The 18,400-nt window shown below is 26.1% G+C and overlaps 2 protein-coding genes across 2 annotated transcripts; one reads left to right on the top strand and one right to left on the bottom strand.

The window, feature by feature from the left end:
* Nucleotides 1-289: 289 nt before the first annotated feature.
* On the bottom strand, nucleotides 290-2,112 carry OCT59_025595 (uncharacterized protein; the record flags this gene model as incomplete). The annotated part of the gene is made up of 4 exons (XM_066139617.1): nucleotides 290-797; nucleotides 878-1,223; nucleotides 1,533-1,679; nucleotides 1,761-2,112. 4 exons carry the CDS (start codon nucleotides 2,110-2,112, stop codon nucleotides 290-292), a joined length of 1,353 nt encoding a protein of 450 aa, XP_065992191.1.
* Nucleotides 2,113-5,852: 3,740 nt separating this feature from the next.
* OCT59_025594 (uncharacterized protein) lies at nucleotides 5,853-8,062 on the top strand (the record flags this gene model as incomplete). Its single annotated transcript, XM_025323353.2, has 6 exons — nucleotides 5,853-6,048; nucleotides 6,114-6,175; nucleotides 6,319-6,640; nucleotides 6,728-6,972; nucleotides 7,066-7,095; nucleotides 7,172-8,062. The coding sequence occupies 6 exons, from the start codon at nucleotides 5,853-5,855 to the stop codon at nucleotides 8,060-8,062; spliced, it is 1,746 nt and encodes a 581-aa protein (XP_025189685.1).
* Nucleotides 8,063-18,400: the final 10,338 nt, after the last annotated feature.

Raw genomic sequence — 18,400 nt, 5'->3', positions numbered from 1 at the left:
GATAACGAAACAAATGATGACTCATTTCTTGTATTTATTTCTTTTTTTCAATATAAAAGCATAAACAAACTCCCTGACTTATAAGCATAAACTTGATTCCAATAAATATTTCTTTTATATACAAAAACTTTATACAGTATAATAACATCTTGAAATTTACTATCGCAACTATATAAAACAATCTAATTCTGTTGAAAGTCTATAATTAAATAAGGGAAACTTTTTTTTTAAAAAAACAACAAAAAAAACAAACAATAAAAATTTAACGTTAAAAGAATTTTTGTGACTTTTACAATCCAGATACCGGAAGCCATATATAATCTAGAGCTAATCTTGATAAATTTGGTAACATTTCAGTTTTGTTTTTCCAATAATTATCCAAATCAAGTTCGTCATTTCCAAATTCTTCTTCTAGACTACAATAAACTTCCCATTCTTCTAAAATATTATTTTCTGGATTTTTAAATTCTTCAATTTCAGAGTAAGAATTAATGTTATAACAATGAGTACGAATAAAACGTGGATCAAAACATTGAACTGCATTAAACATAGGCAATGCCAGGTGATTATCAATTTGCCCTTTTAACGTATTTGAGGCTATTTGAAAAGCTTCGTGAAACATTTTAGTATATGGTTTTGGTTCAACATTATTTTCAATAAATTTGACTTTCAACTCATCACTAACAGAGTAAGTAGAACCAAGTTGTAATGTAGCTTCAAGATATGCCAAACATCTAATCACGAAAGGAGCAATAGGTTTGTTTTTGATCTTAAAATATTCATAACCATCCACAATACTAAATAATATAATGTAAAAATAAGTTTCCCATTTTTAAAATTATTTATTAAGTATAATTATAAAATATTATTAACTTACCATTTTGCATTAGATGCCACGAACATGATGAAGGTTTCAAAAATAAAAAATTTAGTTGGATCTTTGAAAACAGTCGCCAATTCCTGGATAGCTTTACTTTCGGGATTTATCATCTCTTCTTCAATGTAAAATGTACGTAATTGTGATATATGATGATCAATCCAAAAAATAAATTTAAACCATGAAATCAAATCATGGTTTAGAGGTAAAACCAAATTACCATAATATTGATTGTAATTTTGATTATAATTTGGATCAATGTTATGGAAGTTAAGAGAGTTTAAAAGATTATTCCATCTTCCTTCAAGAGCAGGACATTCAATAAAAGATGTTTCTATACTCAATACTATATAAGTTAGAAATTTGAAATTTTTATAATAGATCCATGATTCTCCTACTGATTTCAAGATTTGAACCAAACAACGATTATTTTTTAATCGAGGTAATAAAGGAGATAATACTTGAAAAACTTGTAACGTATATCTCGAATTATTAGGAATAAAAAAAACGACATTATCAAAAGAGACATTATAATAATTTAGTGTTTTCACAACTAATTCAGCAATAGGGATATTATTTGCAATATTTGGATATTCAGTACTTGCTAAATTAGTTTGTCCACCACAGACGAAAAATACATTAAACATTAATTGACCATAATAGTCTGTTGTCTCATCAACGATAATAGATATACGTTTGTTACGCAACCATTCTTGTACCCAAGAATTCTCCATGTTAAATGCAATTGATAAACATTTTCCTTGAATTTCTTGAAGCAAAGAAGAATTTGCAATAGCATCACCTATAAATTTATTTTAAAATAATTAATTAAATATAACAAAAAAAAAGAAAAAATTTCTAAGAAAAACTTATTATTATGTACCATTTGCACAATATTCTTGGAAAAAATTTTTAGGTTTATCCACTTTTTCAAAAGGTATGTCCGCTTTTTCAAAAGGTATGTTCGTTTTTTCAAAAGGTATGTCCTCTTTTTTAAAAGGTATGTCCTCTTGTTTAGGTGATTTTCTCAACATTAATTCTCGTTCATTATTTTTTCTTTTCTTTTCGACATTGTTTACATGTTTTTTACTTTTTAAATGTTTATCTAACGCGTTTTTTTTCGTATGATCTAAAGCAGTACCTTGACAAAAATCGCAAAATAATTTCTCATTATCAACATAGAAATTTTTTTCATACTCTTGATTTTCAAGTATACGTTCAGTTGCTAAGATCATTGTTAAATAAATAGTGAGTTGTCAAAGGAAAAAGTTTGTTAAAGAAAAATAAAGAAAAAAGTTTGAAGAAAAAAGTTTGTAAAGAGAGAGAAATAAAATGCTGCCATGTATTTATACGTTTTATTGTGTTGTTTCTCCATACATAATTGGCCAAAAGCTTAACTAATACTTAGTATGAGTCATAAAGTATCCAATATGATTTGGTCTAATTGACTCAAGTTTACTCATTACGTATCTATTATGAGTCATAAAATTGCGTCCATATGACTCATATTGATTATATTACAAGCCACAAATTTAGCCAAACAAAAATCAGCATGATACTATAATAGTTCTTATGAGTAATCGTCATTTACGTTGAAAAATACTTATGCGACCTGGTCAGCCATAATACAATGATCGTAGAAAATTGTAACAAATAGTCATAGAATCTCTTCCTTAATCGATTATAAATACACTACAAATTCCATTTTTTTATGCTTCCATCGTCCTAACCATCGTCCTCTCCTTCGTCTAACTCCTCTTTTTCCAATCATAATTCATACTTCATATTTACTTGGTAAAGGTTTTTTTTTTAAAAAAAAAAGTCGGCAATTAAAATCGGAATTAATTATATAATTTTCTTTGGCACCTCGAACAAAAAAAGTGAATTATCTCTAATACAGGTAAGGGAGAGATAGAGGTAAGGGTCTAGATTGCTAAGTGTATCGACGATATGGTAGAGGTTCCCTTGCGATCTTTGCGGATCAATACACTATGATAGCATACCTTATTTAGCTTTCGTTATGTAAATATTCAATAGCAACATGGGTAATGTGTTTCACTAACTCTTGGAAACTACTTTATTTTGTTGGCATAAAACGACAACAAATGTAGCAACACGTGAGACTCCTCGATCGAATTTTTTATTGGTCGATTAGCAAAGGGATCCAAAAATCCTAAATAGTGTAGTTAGCCGAAAAACGGAGCCGAATTCCTGATTGCCAATCATCCGGACCCGGTTTAATCCCAGAAAATCCCCTGGAATTCCACGACGATCTACGCCTGAGCCGGGTCCGGATCACGTTGCGGCAAATTATTTTTCGGCCATTATCTGAATTAAAGTCACAGAATCCCGATGACTGGGGGGTGAGTTTGAGATTAGTTAATTTTTAATGCAAGTGTTTCTAATTTCAGAAGATTAGTAATTTGCAAACAATTTGCATTGGTATTGGATAAATTGAGACCCGATACTGCGCGTATTTTTATAATTATTTGTTTAATTTGGAAATTTATAAAATTTATATAATTTTTTTTTTAAAAAAAAAACTTTGGGATATGACTATCGTCGGGATTGTTTTTTTTTTGGTAAATGTAGGATTATTATTATCTTTTTATTTGATGTAGTGTTATTTTATTTTATGTATAATTTTTTGTAATTTTAATCATACATCATCTATTTAGTAAGGTTCGTTATGTAGTAGGAAATGATACTACAACATTACTATATGAGGTAACGGTTTTGGTATGGAGGGAGACAAAGGTTTTGTCAAACTCAAGGTGTGCTTTATAGATTTCGTATGTTCTCTATTAAAGTGTGTAACTAATTTATGTTGGAAAAATTTTTTACGTGAAATCAAGTGACTTCAACTAGGATTAAACTAATTTTACGTCAACCTATTCCTTATCCTCTCTTTTTACCAACTGCGTTGAAAATCCGTATCCATTAGGGGAGCTGAAAAGATGCCTACCGATGGTGAGGTGGTAGATGCGATTATTGGTAAACTGGTATGGCGAGTCCTAGAAATGGTCACTGAACTCAGGTCGTAACCCATGATCCAACCAAGTGTGTTAGGTGATTGGGGGGACTGTTGCCAAATGGTTCATAAAGGTCCTATAGCATCTTGGTACCCGAGGGCCCTTCGGGGTTATAATGGTAGGGGCGGGACTACCAACGGTCTACCAATTTGACGGAGCTGTGAGCACATTGCGGTTGACTCTAACCTTGTGGTAATGTGAAGATTGTGGTAGCATTCGGCAGACCACCACATTATCCCTCAAAAATGGGGAGAGGTTAGAGGGTAGATTTGGGGTCCCTGGGGCATTCTCGGGGGACGCCCTAAATCTTTGCCCGGAGGGTGAGGTCCTGCTATGCGGGATTGATAGCCACAGTACCCCAGTTTTTCGCTACTTGTAGTTGTTAACTTCTATTATGTTTTTGTCATTGGTTACTCCTCTCTTCGAAATAAAATAAAATAAACCTTATCCTCTCTTTTTCCATTATATTCTTAGTGGCTCTTTTATCATTAATGTTCTTTTCGTCCGTTTCCCTATTTTCCTCTTTTCGTGAACTCTATCGTCGGGATTGTTATTATGGTTGTCGGGATTTTATGTTAGATCGTCTTAACCATCATGTGATTCTTGAGGTTTCGTTATTATCGGAAATTTTCGGAAATTTCGTCTCAGAGTCGACCTTTTTTTAAATGTTTCTCTGTAAAAAAAACAAAATATTTAGACTTTTGATTTTTGACTTCGCCTACAACATCAGCGCCGGACTTAAGTAATTTTTTATTAAAAATATAGCGGATAATTCGATCCTTGACAGGAGGTCGCCATGATCGGCGTTATATTATTATTTTACACTTTTCAAGTCCAATTGAATAATCGATTTCATTATTTTTTTTTTAATTAAAATTAGTAACGCAAAAATAACTTTCATTATTCTTTAATGATAATTTCGGAAATTTTCATAATATTCATCATTCGTCGTTACAATTACAAATTTACAATGGACATTGTCATTTTTATTAATATTTTCATAAATAATAATTATACAAATATACCCCCTAGGTCATACATTATTACATTATGCACTCTAGCATTGGACCTTTTTTACATAGTCGGGTCAAATATTTTGCCATACTTTAAAATAAAAATAAAATAAAAAAGAAAATTCGGTAAATGCCGATTATTTTTAAATGGTAAACCACGATCAATTTTTATTATATTGTTAACCCCCTGTTTGATTATGTTACACATATTTTTGTGATCTTTGTACATCAATTTTTTTTTTCACGATTTCTTTAATTAAAACTAACTTTAATTTTTCTATAATTAGTTTAGTGAAATAAATTATCAATAAAAAGATTCGGAAGAATTTAACCGAAAAAAATAAAATCGGGACTCCCTGATTTCTTTTTCGGATCAACGGGTATCATTTACTTTGAGGGGTTCAGTTTTTCTTATCTCGTGAGAAATTAATATTGTTTTTTTTTTTGTGCAATAATAATAAAATCCTTTAATATATACATTAAAATAACAAATATTATTTGATTATAGACAAACTTTAAAAAAAAATAAAAATAAAAATAAAATAAACTTCCATTGTATCTAATAATTGTAAGACAATAACAATCCATAATAAATATGTTTAGAAAGAACAAAGTTTCATTATTTCATTATCAAATATATCAAATTTTTTTTTTTTTTTTAAGTTACATCAGATAGTTATGAGATTATAATCAAAATTAATCGACTATATGAATGTTCCAAGTTTCATGATTTCCAATGAATAGGATCATTTAATATTTAAATAAATCTTAAAATATAAAATTTATTTTCGACCAAAAACCAAAAACCAAAAAAAAGGGAAAAAAAATATATAAAAAATATATTGTATATATTATTATAAATTAATATTTTGCTTAAATTTATTAAATATACATATTTATTAATATATTATATATATATATTATATTAATATGAAGTATTATTTACGATTATTTTCAAAAAAATTGTTTCTTTTCATAATTATTTGTAATTCAATATTTAATATTGTCAATGGTACAGAATTTAAACAATATGCTGTGCCTCCAGCGGATGGTTGGGTTCCAAGTGAAATGATACTTGATCGTACTGAAATTCCAAAAAATATATTACTCGGAGTTACAATTGGAGGTAAATTAAACGCTTTTTTGATGTCGAAATTATAAAAAATTATACTAAATTATAATTAATTATAGGATGGAATCATCTCCGACATATTTTGACAATAGCAAATATCTTGGCTGATCGTGGGTACAATGTAAAGTATCAAACTTTTTCGAGAATTTGATTTTTTTTTCTTTACCCTTTTCTTTTACTCATCCCTCATCCCTCATCCTCATCCTTCGTACCTCATACCTCATACCCTCATACCCTCATGCCCCATACACTCATAATAAATAGCTCACGTTAGCGAAGAGAGGAAAATTTTTACAATCAGAACAATATCCGAAAATTAATTTTATTTCACTTGGGGAAGAAATTGATTTAAGTAAAGATCCCGAGACTATACAATTAGTTAAAGAAAAAGTTGACGTGGGAAGATTTAAAAAAGTATTTAAAAATCATTATGCCGCTTATGATAGTATATTTTTAAGACTTAAGGAAATTTCTGAGATGATCAAACCAGATTTATTTTTCTGTGATACTGTAAATAACGAACCATGTTTCGATGTAGCTTGGTTAATGAAAAAACCATTGGTCGGAATTTCAACTTCCCCATTAGGTAAGTAAGAAGTGTATTTCTTTTTAATATAATACACTATAAAATATGTATTAATATATAAGATTTAATATATATATTTTTATTTAGGATTAACACATACTCCTTATAGATCAGATCCTATATTCGGATGTAAAGTTAATATGGAAAATGAATCATTTTGGGAAAGATTTAGATGTGAATTTATTTCACCTCTTCAATTCTTATGGTCATTTAAAAGTTCTTTTGATAATTTTAATAAAGTAAGGGCTGGTTATGGTTTACCATCTTTAAAAAGTCCATTCGAACGATGGCAAAATTCCTTATTCTTGGTTGATAATTTCTTTGGTTATGAGGTAATTAAATATATTAAATATATTACAATGCGGACGGTCCTTTTAAAAATATGTATATATATTAATCATAATATAATTTTTTTATTTGATTAGACACCAGTTCCTTTACCTCCACTTTATCAGGTATTTTAATTTTTATTATTTGATCAAGACTCAATATTTTATTCTCATATTCTTAAAAGTTTTATGTATAATTTAGGAAATTGGACCGGTATTACCAGATTATTTTCCCTCGTTAACGCCAGATATTGAGAAATTTCTCAATTCACATAAACGTACAATGTTTGTGGCATTAGGATCATTCTTATTCTTATCATCAGAAAATTATGCAAAATTATTACAATCAATTATTGAAGTTATTGAAAATAATATTGTTGATGGAGTAATTTGGGCAAATATTGAAAAATATCGAGAATCATTTCCTTCTAATATAACACTTTCAGATGGTAGAACAATTTCAACTTCAAATTTATTCGATAATAAGAATTCAAATATTTTTATGACTTCTTTTGCACCTCAATTTTCTATATTAAATCATACTAATACAAAGATTTTCTTAAGTCATTCTGGTTCTGGAAGTGTTTATGAATCATTATATGCTGGTACACCTTTACTCTCTTTACCAATTACTTATGATCAACCTGGTAACGCTGAAAAATTGGAATTAGCTGGTGTAGCTTTAACATTAGATAAAACTAATTTAGAAGTAAAAGATATTTTAAATAAAATTGAAAAAATATTAAATGATGAACAAATACGAATTAATACAAAGAGACTTAAAACTTTAGCTATGATTAATAGTAAAAGAAAATATAGAGCTGCTGATTTAATAGAATTTACTTTATATTCTTCAGTATTAAAACAAAAGAATATAAATGATGAAAATTATAATATTGAAAAATGGTTATTTAAAGAATTGATTACTCCTGATACTAGAATGGGTTTAATTAGAGGAAAATATTTGGATGTTTATGCTGCCGCTTTAATAATTGTTATTAGTATTACTTTTTTAAGTATTTTTATAATTAGAAAATTAATTTATATAAAATTATTTAAAGTTAAAGAAGGAGATAAAGATAAGAAAGATTAATGATAGACTTGATTTATTTATTTATTTATTTTTGTTTATATAATCAAATGTATTATTTTATTAACTTATATTTTTATTATTAAAAAAGATTTTTTTAAAAAAATTATAAATATTACTTTTTAAAGTTCTGTAATTTCATCATAAATTATTATATCGGTAAATTAGTGTTATCACCTTTTATATCACGGAAAATTAATTTTAGATTTTGTGATCGATCATGTGATACAGATGCATGCAATTGAAAAAAAATTAGATATGTTTGATTATGTTGTGCTACTTTCAATAAGAAAGATAACATTAATATCACGCTAGAATAATGCAAATTATGCAATCGTCAAATTTTCATGAGATTATCAATAATGTATTAATTGTTACGATAAAAATAATTAATTTCGATTGTCTAAAATCAAAAATCTTTATTTATATATTATTGAACGAGATTAACCAAAAAAATCCCCATAATTCTATCCATAAATTGTTTCACTTGATAAAGCCTAATACTAAAAGAATCGAAGACGATAATCATGCAGGACTTGACGTCCCAATTTTATGGAAGAATCCACTAGACAATATTTAACATGAATTTAATTTATGACTTTTATTTAATGAATTCAAAGGAATGGCTATGCAAATCTTTTGTGATCTATTGGATCTCATTGAATAACAATTTAAATGCATTTTTTAATCTTGTAATTACTTTTTATTGGTAATAATCGTATTGTTGTATAATGTAAAATAAAATAATCCGGTTAAAGAAAATCAATCGTCAATTATCTCGTAAAGATTCATGTTATTCTGGTCACTCATTGCCTTTTCTGTGCAAAGAGGACGTATTTTTTTTATTTCAACAAGACAAAACAAATTTGACGTTGTGATATGACTTGAAGAGGACCATGAGTCGTTGTTACGTTGACCCACAGATTCTTTTTAGTTAGTGAAAGTGCCGTATTGTATGGTTAATAGGTTGTAAAGGTAAATAAGCAAAGCATGCATAGTAATCGTGGCATCATTTTATTCATTTATTTGTAAGTCGGGACGTATCCACTCCATTTAACTTGCATTACCTATTAGTGCCTACAGTGCTTTTGCTAGGGAAGACCCAAAAAAGGAAAAAATATATATATACATGTACATTCTTGAGATATATTTATCTTATATACATAACAGATAACAAATAATTAATATAGTAATTTTCCTCGCGAGATAATTGCTAGCGGTGATCATCCCTCTACCAGCATTAGGGTGAAATTTCAGACATCATTTCTAACTCTGCACGGCTCTACCCAATTCTGGTAAGAGATCATCACCACGACTACACGTGATACATTCAATTTAACTCACCCACAATTATACTTATCTAATATCGCTGTTTTGTAAATCAATTAACCAAGTATTTTTTTTTTATATATATAAATTTTATTTCAGGAATATATTAAACATCTCATTTTATTAAAAATCACCTTAGATTCCGACATTAAACAAAATTAATATATTAGTAATTTCACGTTAGCGTGTCTCAATTTTAGAAAAAAAATAATAATCTGAAAATTAACATAATATTGATCGACGATAAATAATTCTAAATATTCTAAATGGCTATAAATAGAAAACTATATTTGTTTTTTATTATAAGCCATTTTCTATAATTGACCAATTTTATTTTATCGAAAATAAAGTACAGTATATGATAAAAACGTTAATAATATGAAAAAGTTTTGGTATATAAAGTACTTTAATTTTTTATACACGTCTAGTGCTTAGCTTGCAGGTGACTTTTCTTTTATATATTAAGTAAAATCAATGGATATTGTTAATCCAGATTTTCATGTTATGCGGTCATAATTACATAATTTTCATTGGTCAAGGTTTCACCAATTCTTGAACTACTATAAATAATTTTATGGGACAAGTTTAATTAGTTAATATTTTTATCAAACTTTAAAGATAAAACGAAAATTGAATGAAATATTCCAACAAGGATATATTTGTCATCAGCCATTTCAACAAATAATAATAAATAAAGACGGATTGAATGGACACTAGAAAGAATGATATCTATTAACAGAGGATTTGATCAAATAATGCGATTCACGCTACACATCAAAGTAAATGCGGATGATCAACATATTTGCGATTTGCAAAATGTTTTTGTTGATACTGCGTAAAATGTGATACAAGAAAATCAGAAGCGATATAAGCCACAATAAACTTAACATATTAAGTAATATATTTTCTCTACGACACAAATAACAATATAAGAAGAGTAAATAAAAGAATTTATTTATCTACATGGTTATTTTTACAGAGTTCTCAATAGGTTAGACGTTAGCCAATGTTTTTCGTGTCAAACTCTTGCTGGGATTATATAGAAACGAACAATTGAGAAATTTCTTTCTAAATTTAGTAGAAATGGATTATTTGAATAGGTAAACTAATAAAGAGATAGAAACAATAGAAAGAGTTTATTTTTTTTTTTGCTATTATACAATGAATAAATGTAAAAAAAATTATCGAGAAAGGAAATTTTGAATTAAGAGTTACGGATGAGTAATAATATATTCTTAATTACCTCATTTATAGTATTATTATCTTCATTTATAATTTTAAATAAATTGTGTAAAGAACTCAAAAAACTTTCCACTGTAAAGTACAGTACCTGGATTATCATATATTTTTAATAATAGAGGGACATTATGCATAACTATGCATAGAGAATGGTTTATCGTAAGAATTCAAATTCGAAATTTAATAATCTTAATATAAAATCTGAGTACATAAAATTTATTTTAAGTAAACCAGTAAAAAAGTCAATATTTACAGGTGATACAGTTTAAATTATATCAAAAAACAGGTTGATCAGCAAATGTAAATACGTAATTGTACATATGACCGTATATGGTGTTTGGGGCTGAAAATTAAATTCTTTTTCTCAATAAAAAAAAAAATCTGAAATAATGAAATTTTTTTAATTTTCTTATTTCTCGTTAATTTAATCTGAATCATTTTAATTTTGAAAAAAAAATGTCAATGCGTTCCTTTATCAAAAGGATTAAGAAACTTAAAAAGCTTAAGAAGTTAATTAGAAAATCGCATGTTACACATGTTACACATGTTAAAGAAGAATTGAATGAGATATGCAAAGAATGTAAATGTATATGCAATACGAAACGGTTTCAACAAAATTTCAAGAATTGGACCAGTGGTAATAACGATGTTGATATATTTATTAAAAATACTCAATTATCATCACATGGTGAAATAACAGGTGTATTAGAATGGATACCTTATGATAGATTTTACGATATTAAACATGTTAAAGAAAACAGTTCTAGCAAACTGTACAGAGCAATTTGGATTGATGGACGTATAGACGAATGGGATAATAAAAATCAAAATTGGGAACGATCTGTCCCTTATTTAGTCGTAGCTTTGAAAAGTTTAAATAATTCAAAAAATATTACATTAGAATTCTTAAATGAGGTAATTTAATTTTTATTATTTAGTGATAATTTTGAAATTTTAAAATTCTGCTAATAATAGTATTATATTTATAGATTAAATTAAATCATGAAATTTATGGGTTAACTCAGGATCCGGAAAAAGAAATTTATAAGTTGGTTTTAAATTTTGGATATGGAATACGTAACATGTAATAATACATGATATTAGTACGTTAAGATACTTAGGTTGATACTCAATTTCGGATTACCGTTATTCAAAAAAAAAAATTTTCTTGAAAGTGTATATAGCAAATTTGATGATTGTATAGATCATTAAATCAAATTTTGAAAAGGTATAAAACAAAATATGTTTGTAACCTTGAAAAATTCATTAAAATTTATAAAATGAATATAATTTATAATTTCATTATTTAATTAGTTATATTTATCTTGTATATCAAACATTAAAATGTGTATATTATTTATATTAGGCATTTAAAATTTGTATTTTTATTTACTATAATTGTATTATTATTAAAGTACATAGAAATAATTGTAATAAAACAATTGTTATAGTAATATATGTTTGGTTGATAATTTCTTATCATTTTATTGTTAATAATTGCAAAGCCTTAATAAAATTATTATATATAACTATACTATCTTAATTATAATGTCTGAAAATATATATTACATCATTTATCTTTTAATTGGTATTAAATAATTTTTCTGCTTCTTAAATACCTATTATGCATTCTAGCTGATGAATTTATATTTAGATGTGCCATTAGAATTCCATCTTCCATGTCTTCTACTTTCTAATGATGAATATCAATCCAATCAGATTAAATTTAGTAGTATACGGTACTGTATATTAAATATTGTAAATTAAACAATAAATCTGCCAATATGATAAGTATGCAATGGTATATACATTTTTTCTCTAAAAGGTTATGATAATCATTTATCCTAACATTTAGATCTCCAGTTACTCAACTAAAATAATTATAAAATTTGTGCAATTTTCTTTTAAATGAATCTATATTAATAGAATGTATAAAATCCGTTTTGGAAAACAACTAAAGATAAATATCAATTCTATTATTTTTACTTATCAATGTCGGTTTTTTAGAATAATTCCTTATGATAATTATTTGAGTTAGAAAGAAAATTTTATGCCTGCATTTGAATATCATATTATAATCATTTCAGAAGTAGTTTATTCATCCTTTTTTATATTCTGTTAAATCTATACATTCTATTTCAGCTTACAATTGTGTCTGTAACATTGTGAAAATATCAAAGATTTGTCCAATCCATCTTCATCTTCATTATATTATCAGGTAACCCCTACAAACCCATCAGGAAACCACAACAGTAGAACAACTAAGCCACTGATTTTTTTGTACACAGACTTTTTTTATAATTTTAATTTATTACACTTTCTCATTTATTTTAATTTTAAAAAGATACTTTATTTTTGCTAGTAAATACTACTAACTGTTAAAAAATATTTGTCTTAGTTAAAAAATAATTTTTGTTTTAAAAAAAAATATATATACTAAAATATCATAAAAAAAATGATAAAAAATACTTTATAAATACTTGTTTCATTAAAGAACACTTTATAAATACTGTTTTGTTAAAAAAATACTTTGTTTTCATTAAAAAAAAATAATAAAAATACTTTGTTTTCGTTAAAAAAAATACATTTTTTTGGTTAAAAAACCACTTTAAAAGTACTTATTTCATTAAAAAACACTTTATGAATACTTGTTTCATCAAAAAATACTTTAAAATACTTGGTTTTTGTTTATACTGTATGTAAAAATATAAAAAATTCAGTGTATTTTAAAGAATAAAAAGATATGCGTTTTTTCATTTTTTCATGTGCATGATAAATGTTATACAATGATGAAAATAGTAACAACTGTGCCACTAATGTGGCTTCCATAGGGGTTACCATATTATCATTATAAGATGGAAGTATGCCTGTTTTAATCGAATGGTTGTTTGAGTAACATTACTCCATACTTCAGCAATATGATCAATTGCTTCTTTAATGTATCCAAATAGCATTTGTTTTAATAAAAGTATTTGTAAATGTGTAATTCTACTTAAAAGTTGGGTAGTAATATTTTTGAATTAAATATTCAAATACATAGATTATTTCAAACCTATCTTGCTTGTAGACCTAGTTTTTCTTCTGGTGGGAGTAATCTTTTCTTTGATAATTTATTTTTATCAAAAAACAAGAAAAACAATAATTTATAACTTTAATAATGAAATAAAATCAAAATAGGATAGAAGTAAAAATAAATTAAGGAAGGAAAAGGAAAATTTTTTCTTTAAAGAAGTCCCTATATATAGTATGAGCCAAGCATTAGACTTTTAATATAGTCAATAACCATATTATTGATAATTGATTACTATAAAATTTCTTATATTAGGAATTTTGTAATATGAAAAAAATTGAAAAATAAGTGATATCATACTAATTATATAATTTAAATAATTATAATAAATATTATAAAAATATTAGGAATAATTTCTCCAATCCAACCAAATCCTAAAAATAGCTTTCTATATCACTATATGTTTTTGATAAGTCAAATTGAACTGACAATTTAGATTGTTCATAATATGGACCATTTCATCCTATTTAATAAACAGTCATTTTTCTTTTTGTAATCCAAAAAAATGCATATATAAAAATCCATCTTTGTATTCAACTTGATCATATTCCTTTTTTAAGTCATTAAGGAGTTTTGATCAAGATTTAAAGTTACAAATTGACAACTAGTGTGATATAAGGAGATTCCAAGAAGTAGGTGACAAGTCTTTTGAGCAGAAATATCCTGTTCTGCAACATTTTGGAGTAATAGATCTTGAACCACTGATAGAGTTGAATCATCAATATTACTCCTGTCTAGAATCTACAATATTTCAGAAACCATTTAATCATACCTATTCTTATCTATATCTGAAATTATGTAAGAGGATCATATTTTCATATTATTAAATTTAAATAATAATACTAAAGCATATTTATTGCTATAATAAAATTTTGTTCCTTAATTTATATTATTAAATATTATAAATTATAAAATAATAATAAATATAATAACTTAATATAAAGCACCTTGAATGATTTTATTGATCAATTCAAAAGTTGAATTTTAAGTAAAATCTGGTAAATTTATTGATTCCCTTTAAGAATGCTGCTTGGCAGAGCTCCCTTTAGGCTTACTTTGCTTCTATTGCCATTAGGCATGTTTGGTTGGAATATTAATAGGTTGTATATAATGAGGTATACAAGTGAGAGATTGTTTTTCTTATCAATTATAATAATTGAAACTATTCCATAATTAAGCCAATCAGCATGACAACTTTCATCATTTAATTTCTTTAGAATTAAAAACAAACATTAGCTTTGAATCTACTTACAAACTTTCTACAAAAATAAGAATTAATGTGGTACTCTTCTGAATTATTGAAATCAAGTTGTTCAATATATACTAAAAATATTTTCACTTTCATTTTTTATGATTTCTTTAAATGAAACTAAACCTATTATTTAGTAGTATATTATTTAATTAAAAATTAATATATTATAAAAAATTAAAGCCATACACATATATATTAATATTTACCTGAAGCAACTTTCATCAAGATCTCGCTCCTTTTAATTGTCATATTATAAAATCCTTGTTTTTTAATTAAGCTAAGTTTTTTAAAATTACTGGTTCTTTAGGAAGTTTATAAAAGTTATTACTATGCATTATTATTACAGAGGATTCTTTCAAGATCTTTCAATACTTCATCATTCAAAATTTTTGAATGCATAAAGTTATTAAAGTAGCATATCTTTTTTGATCTTTTCCATTTTTTAGGCTCTCATGTAAGAAGCAGAGGAGAATTGGAAACAAAAAGATTTCAAAATAACTATCACAAACAACAAGAGCATAACCCTTATCCTTGCACATCTCACAATCAAACCTATTTCCTACAGATAAATAAATTTTTTTGTACTCAGGGGTAAAGAAAAATTTTCTTTACCTCCTTGAATACAATATTCCTTTAACCCTCCTAATGTATAACCTTGGAGGATTATCTTTCTATCCAGCCCTTTTATATATCTTTCTAGTAGTAAGCCTTATCCTCCAACTATTTTACCAATCAGATAATGGAAAGGAGTTCTGTGCAGGAGTGATTAAGGAATTAATTGAAATGTTGATCATTGGTCAATATAATTCTAAATAAAAATTTTCATCATTCTCCCTCTAGTATTTGGTTTAAACATAGCTTTATGGAACCAGAAATATCAAATACTGAACTTTAAAAAATTGAGTATTATCAGAATTGAAATTCATATTATACAAAATTTTCATATTATATTAAATCTCTTATAAATAAATTAGGGTAGAAATCCAATTTTTATTTTAATATTGCCATTATTTCTTGTTTTTCTTTGGTAAGTTTTGAAAACTCCTTACTTGTATATTAGATCATAGTGTAGTATAAAGAAAAATTTTTGTATTCTTCACTGTCCATAAAAGACTGGTATGTTGATCCTCATTATAATCATTTTGTTTATACTAACCAATATGGACATAGTTAAATGGAGTGGCATCTTCCTGGACACCTTTTACATCTTTGGTTAAAATTGGTTTTAATTCTAAAATTTTGAAGATTGGCATATTGAGATCAATTGAATCAAAGACCTTTGAGATATCCTGTGATAATATCCATATATAATGAAGATTGTTTTGGTGAAAGATGGAATAGTCTCAAATGATAAAATTATTTGTCAATAGTACCATCCAATATTATAAATATTTTTGTTGTTTATTAATAAAAACCTATGATTTAATTATTTTTACTATAGAAATTTTGATTTTCCTTTTGAAAATAGATTCTTGGCCTACCCAGCACTTTTGCAAATTCAATTCTTTGATGATTTAAATTGTTAAAATAAATCAAGCTTGTTACATCTTACTGTAAATTCTTATTTATTGTTTCTTTTTCCTGAAGTCTTAATTCTGTATCTTGCTAGTTTCATTTTTTTGAATGCATCCTTGTTTTTCCAGAAGTCTTGATCTTTTATCTAGTAGGGTTTGTTTTCAATGACAAAATCTTTTACTTAAAACTTTATTTACATTAATGATATCTTCTGATCAATATCTTTAATAAATCTATTTAGCAAAAAATTTTGTTTAGAAGGAAGATTAGAAAGTTTGAGAGTTTTTCTAAAACTTGGTCACCTCAGAACTAGATTTGCTGGAAGCTGACTGAATCAATGCTTGGGTATATTTGATATAATATGAGAGCCATTGTTTAATAGGAGACTAGAATTTTTTGCATAGATTTAATTAAACATTAATATGATAGACAAAATTATCATTAGACGAATCTGAAGATTTCATTGGTGAGGTTGCTTATGAAAGTGTCTGTTTGTAATAATTCTATCAAAAATAGCATGTGATTTCATAATGCATAATGAATTGAACAATTAATAATAGCCATATGAAATTATGAAAAAAAATGCAAAAAAATTCCTGCATGCAGATAAGGTAAAGGCTTATATATGATTGATTAATTCTGTAAGGTGCAGTAAAGACTATCTGTTAATGTTTTCTTTTTTGTGATCTTACTGCCAAAATTGCCTGCTTTGTTCCCTATTTCTATTTTTCATAAATGTCCAAATTCCTATAAAGTAGTTGTTTATATGATGCAATTAAACTTATTTAATTATTTAATCAACATTAACTGACTTTTTGGTATAATATTAAAAAATCTTTCAAATTTCTTAACTATCTGTGAAGATGAATTTTCAGATTCATGTTTAAAATTTTTAATTATTCTTTTTTTATATTTGTTAAACAAATTTAATCTCTCTCCTTCATAAGCATGGTGAGTCATATATATTGATATTGTGGAATTATTTCAGTATTATTTCTCCACTTTTTCAAGAATACCCTTTAAGAAGATTACCCTGACCAACTTCAAAATCTTAATTTTTGTTTCAATATTCTAATCTAAAGGTATAAATGCCTTGATTTTTAAGTAGATAACCTTGTCTGGATCGTCACAATCAGTTCTTGCAATAATATTTTTATCTTTATCCATAAAGCTTGTCTCTTTGCTATGAGTAATTTGACCTACCAACTTTTTGAGGAACTGAAATATTTCATCATTAATTTGTTCATTAGATTTATTATTGAGTTTCTTTTTATGAAACTTGCCTATTTCTGAGTCATCTGGATTCTGAATCTTCAATATGAATTCATTTATTCTCCCAAAAATCTATTTTATATATATATACTGTATTTTCTATAACTTTATTATCCAGCTTCATAATTAATTTCATATTTAATTTGTTTAATTATATATTTCTTATGATTATTATATATTAAACCATACTCCTAAAATTCTTATTGAATCATTTTTAGAAATTGGAAGCCTCTATTTACAATTATTACATTTCTTAATGTTAATAATAAATGTATAAGAGGTTTCACATGCCATGGAGTATTTTTGTAGAATAATTTTAATCTTTTAGCAGATATACCAAAGTTACATACCAGCATCTTACTATTATATAAAATTTTGGCCATGCCAAATATCAGAAATCCTACTGATATTAAAAAACTTTGAAAATATATAATTGCATTCAATGCTGCCATGTAGAGAATTTCAAGAAAAGGCTCTATATTTAAATTAATTATTTTAAAATAATGCTATATAATATAACTAAGACTTAATTTGCATTGCTAATTAGAAAGTCCTTTACTATTCATAGTACTATTCATAGTAAATGAATTGGAGAATATATAAGGATTAGTTTAATAGTTAATATTGGGTGTTGAAAATGAAAATGTGAAAAAAAAGAAAAAAA

The sequence above is a fragment of the Rhizophagus irregularis genome, chromosome 5, assembly GCF_026210795.1.
Source record: "Rhizophagus irregularis chromosome 5, complete sequence".
Lineage (NCBI taxonomy): Eukaryota > Fungi > Glomeromycota > Glomeromycetes > Glomerales > Glomeraceae > Rhizophagus > Rhizophagus irregularis.
This window is presented reverse-complemented; position numbering and strand designations above follow the sequence as displayed.